The sequence below is a fragment of the Carassius auratus genome, chromosome 18 (genome assembly GCF_003368295.1).
Source record: "Carassius auratus strain Wakin chromosome 18, ASM336829v1, whole genome shotgun sequence".
Taxonomy (NCBI): domain Eukaryota; kingdom Metazoa; phylum Chordata; class Actinopteri; order Cypriniformes; family Cyprinidae; genus Carassius; species Carassius auratus.
Window position 1 is genome coordinate 23,980,633 of NC_039260.1, and position 4,271 is coordinate 23,984,903.

At 42.4% G+C, this 4,271-nt stretch overlaps 1 protein-coding gene across 1 annotated transcript; it reads left to right on the plus strand.

Annotated features, from left to right (window-relative positions):
- Positions 1–1,703: 1,703 nt before the first annotated feature.
- LOC113118724 (P2Y purinoceptor 1-like) lies at positions 1,704–4,049 on the plus strand. Its single transcript, XM_026288116.1, has 2 exons — positions 1,704–1,874; positions 2,476–4,049. The coding sequence occupies exon 2, from the start codon at positions 2,503–2,505 to the stop codon at positions 3,565–3,567; it is 1,065 nt and encodes a 354-aa protein (XP_026143901.1). The 5' UTR covers positions 1,704–1,874; positions 2,476–2,502; the 3' UTR covers positions 3,568–4,049.
- The last annotated feature ends 222 nt before the right edge of the window (positions 4,050–4,271 follow it).

Genomic DNA, 4,271 nt, shown 5'->3' on the forward strand with positions numbered 1-4,271 from the left:
TCTGTTCTTCTCACAGTTAGCTTCAGTTCTCTTCAGCCTCGACTGCAGACTAAACACAGAGAAAGGAAAGCAATCTGGTTTCCCTGTCAGTCAGTGATGCTTCCACAAAGATGATAAATGCACGGAAACATCTGCAGCTCAAGACAATCATCTCTCTCTGATTATTATTTTGTGTATTTGTGTGACTGTTAAAGAAGGTGGAACGAAAAGTGATAACAAAATATTAATAAATAAAGTGATGTCACTAGAGATCAGATGAAGGACACATGAAATGAAGGGAACATATGTCACTGTCATATATTGTGGAGGACTTCATGGCCTTGTTTCTGAAGTGAGCATCATGCACGTTCAGAATATGATGGATGAGATTTCACCGTGATAACAACAGCATGATATTTCCAGAAACTGTTTCTATGAAGTCTGGTACCAACATTTTTTTTGGCTGTATCCCCAAAACGCTGTTACTCTATATTCATGTGTGTGTGTGTGTGTGTGTGTGTGTGTGAGAGAGAGAGAGAGAGAGAGCAGGTTTATTCTGATCTGTGTATTACACATTGCCGCAGGATTGTTTGGTTATGCTTTTACAATCACACTTGAGCTGCTGCAGATGAAACTACTTACAGTATTTCTTGCACAAACTCATCAGGTGGTTAAACCGGTTTCTGCAGCTTCTGCTCAACACTTAGTTTTCTAGGTGAAGTGTGTGAGTCTGAGATCGACTGTGCAGTATGCAGTGTGTGAGCACATGCAGAACTGAAACAAGAAGTGATCCAGCGCTCATTAACTGCCCCTCCTTCACACAAACACAGCAGACTGGCGCGCGCTCGCGATTCATACCAGCGAGTCGACTCGCTCGAGCACTGCGATCCAATGACTCGGTTCAGCGAGAAGAGTAAGTGTTATTTAAATGATTAATTCAAACGATTTAAAGACAGCAGTAATGAACATTCACACAAGCTTCTTATAACAAAACGAACAATGATATAAAAGAAAGGTAGCAGACTAGCACTATTAACTATTAGCATGCCTATTATTAACATGTTAGCTGTTTATAGGCTACTAATGAAGCGCATATTTAAAGCCTTATTCTGCACCCCAATCAAACTTAAAAACTACCTTACTAACTATTATTAATCAGCTAATTATTAGGAGTTTATTGAGGCAAAAGTTGTTGTTAATGGTTTGTTAATAGCGAGAATTGGACCTTAAAGTAAAGTATGACCAAAATAACTACTAAATAGTAGGCTAATAGTAATAATAATAAGTTTATTTCGGCAGGCTATAAAAGTAAAAGAATATGCCTGCAATATAATATTTTGCATATGTATTACTTTTTTGTTATTTATAGAATAATTTAGCATAGTATTCATCGTCTGTTTGATTGCGTCTTTAATTGATTTCTCCTTACATTTCTGTCATATGCAAATAAACTGATAGTCACCACTGATAAGCTGCTACTAAATGTATTGTAGAAACCCAAATTTCTGCTATACAAATAAACTTGAATTTAATCGAATTTAATTTATTTATGAGGTGAATGCATGTAAATTGGAACACTTTTGCCATTGAAATGAGTGTGGAAAGGTCTCAGTCATTAGTATTTAGTGTACTCTATTCCAGCTGATGCTGTCACTTGTGTTCTAGATGTTCTTCCTAAAGTGTGTCGAGATGGACTTCGCACAGTGATTCAGTCGCAGCTGAATCGGTTCACATGAATCCTGCAGGGATCCGGACGGAGTCGCGGTGTCTCAGTCTCTCGTGTGTTCGCGGGGGTCGGTGTGTGTGTGTGAGTGTGTGTGTGTTCTCTGTAGTGAAGCAGATCTCCCGTGGATCTGACCCGGCTCTGGAGCTCGGGATGACCCATCGGCTGGAGGGTGAGTGAGTGACACGCTTCTGCTCTCTGGACCAAACGAGCTGCTGATTTCGCAACTCATTTCTTTATTTGCGTTGAAATGGCTGCTCCTGAGACAAATGACTTGTTGTTCTATTGTTTTCATGTCCATATTGGAGGGAAATACGCGCAGAGGGTCATTAAACTGAACCTGTTGTGTGAAATCACTTTTCTCCGTTCTGGTATTTACTCTGGATCACTATCTGTGTCAGATGCTGCTAAACCAAGCGAAAACTGAAGATATGACACTGGGCAACAAACAATCGGTTTAAAACGATGTGATTAATAATCATTCTGCAAATCTCGCAATCTTTGGAATCTTAAATCAATTTAGATTTTCTTCAGATCATGCATATTAAAAATTAAAATATTAAAAATATTTTGTTAGAAAAACAACCCAAATGCACAATGCATTCACTTTCATTTTATTATTTTAAACTTTCTTATAATTCGGTAGAGGAAATGCGTATAATGTTGATATTGGAAGAATTAAAAAGTATTTAATTGTGTGCTGATCTCTGATAATAAAGTTTGTCTGTGGAGTATATCTGGGTTAATAATGTAGGTGAATTGTTTTCTCGTAGAGCGCAGACCTGCTGATTCTTGACATCATGACGGAGTTCAGTAACCTGACGTCGCTCGTGAATAACGTGAGCGAGTTCTCCAATCACACGGCGAGCTGCCCGTTGACCAAGACTGGCTTTCAGTTTTACTATCTCCCCATCGTCTACATCCTGGTCTTCCTCACAGGCTTCATCGGAAACAGTTTGGCCATATGGATGTTCGTGTGCCACATGAGGCCGTGGAGCAGCATCTCCGTCTACATGTTCAACCTGGCGCTGGCCGACTTCTGCTACGTGCTCTCGCTGCCGTTCCTCATCTTCTACTACTTCAACAAAACCGACTGGATATTTGGAGACGTCCTATGCAGACTCCAGAGGTTCATCTTCCATGTGAATCTCTACGGAAGCATCCTGTTCCTCACGTGCATCAGCATGCACAGATACTCCGGCGTCGTGCATCCGCTCAAGTCGCTCGGGAGGCTGAAAAAGAAGAACGCCGTTCGCACCGTGGCGCTCGTCTGGTTCATAGTGGTGGTGGGCATCTCTCCCATCCTCTACTACTCACGAACCGGCCCTAAGAAGGGGTTAACCACGTGCTACGACACCACGACCGAAGACGAGCTGCCGGGATACTTCATCTACAGCATGTGCATGACGGTGTTCGGCTTCTGCATCCCGTTCATCATCATCTTCAGCTGCTACGGCGGCATCGTCAAAGCCCTGATCTGCAACGACATGGACAACGCTCCGCTGAGGAGGAAGTCCATATACCTGGTCATCATCGTGCTCACGGTGTTCGCCGTGTCCTACCTGCCCTTCCACGTGATGAAGAACCTGAACATGCGAGCGAGACTGTACTTCCAGAGCCCGGACATGTGTGTCTTTAACGACCGTGTGTATGCCACGTACCAGGTGACCCGAGGCCTGGCCAGCCTCAACAGCTGCGTCGACCCGGTCCTGTACCTTCTGGCCGGAGACACGTTCAGACGCAGGCTGTCCAGAGCCACCAAGAAGTCCACCAGGAAGGGAGATCACCCGGTGCAGTCCAAGAGCGAGGAGACGGTGCTCAACAGCCAGCCGGAGTGTGTCCAGAACGGGGACGACCGGGACTGACCTTCTCTTAGACTGATGCTTTAAAGATGAGTGTTACTCCTCCTGTGTTGCTCTGAATGTTTTCATCGACTGATCCTCAGTAGTTAAGATGCACTATACTGTAGATATTGAGTGGTTATTATTTCTCTACCTGTACGTTTAAAGCATCCGAGATGTGTTTGTGAACCGATGTGTGTTCTGCGTTTACTGTAAATACGTGTGATTAATATCCGCCCGTGAATGATGAAGACACTCTCATAGCCATGTTTTAAACAGTGGATGAATACTGTAATGTTTGACTCTTTAACGATCTGTAGTATTTAAAGCTAAAACAAATACAGAGACCTAAATGAAAAGTACATTAACCGCTCTTTATTATCAGGTCTACCAAAAAATAGTGAGTTAGTGAATAGTATTGTATGTATATTATATATGTATTGTATCTTCTCATTGTTATAGCTGGATCATTTAGTTAAAAGCATTTAAAATGCAACATGACTCAAGTAATTGAAGTGGTTTACTGTATGTTTCATGATGTTGAATGCACTTATCTGCTGAAGTGCTCTAGATGACTATCCTTCAGTCTGCTTTCTCACTCCATTACTCTGTCTACTGTCCTGTCTGTCTTTAGTCTCTTCACACCCGTCTAGTTCAAGCCCTTAGATATCAGACTGAAAGAACAAGACGGGAAGAAGAGCGAGCGAGGAGTAAATAAAGCTGCACTT

Bases quoted from the DNA above. Each gene is read 5' to 3' on its own strand.
- LOC113118724 (XM_026288116.1), top strand. From the start codon at position 2,503: ATGACGGAGTTCAGTAACCTGACGTCGCTCGTGAATAACGTGAGCGAG.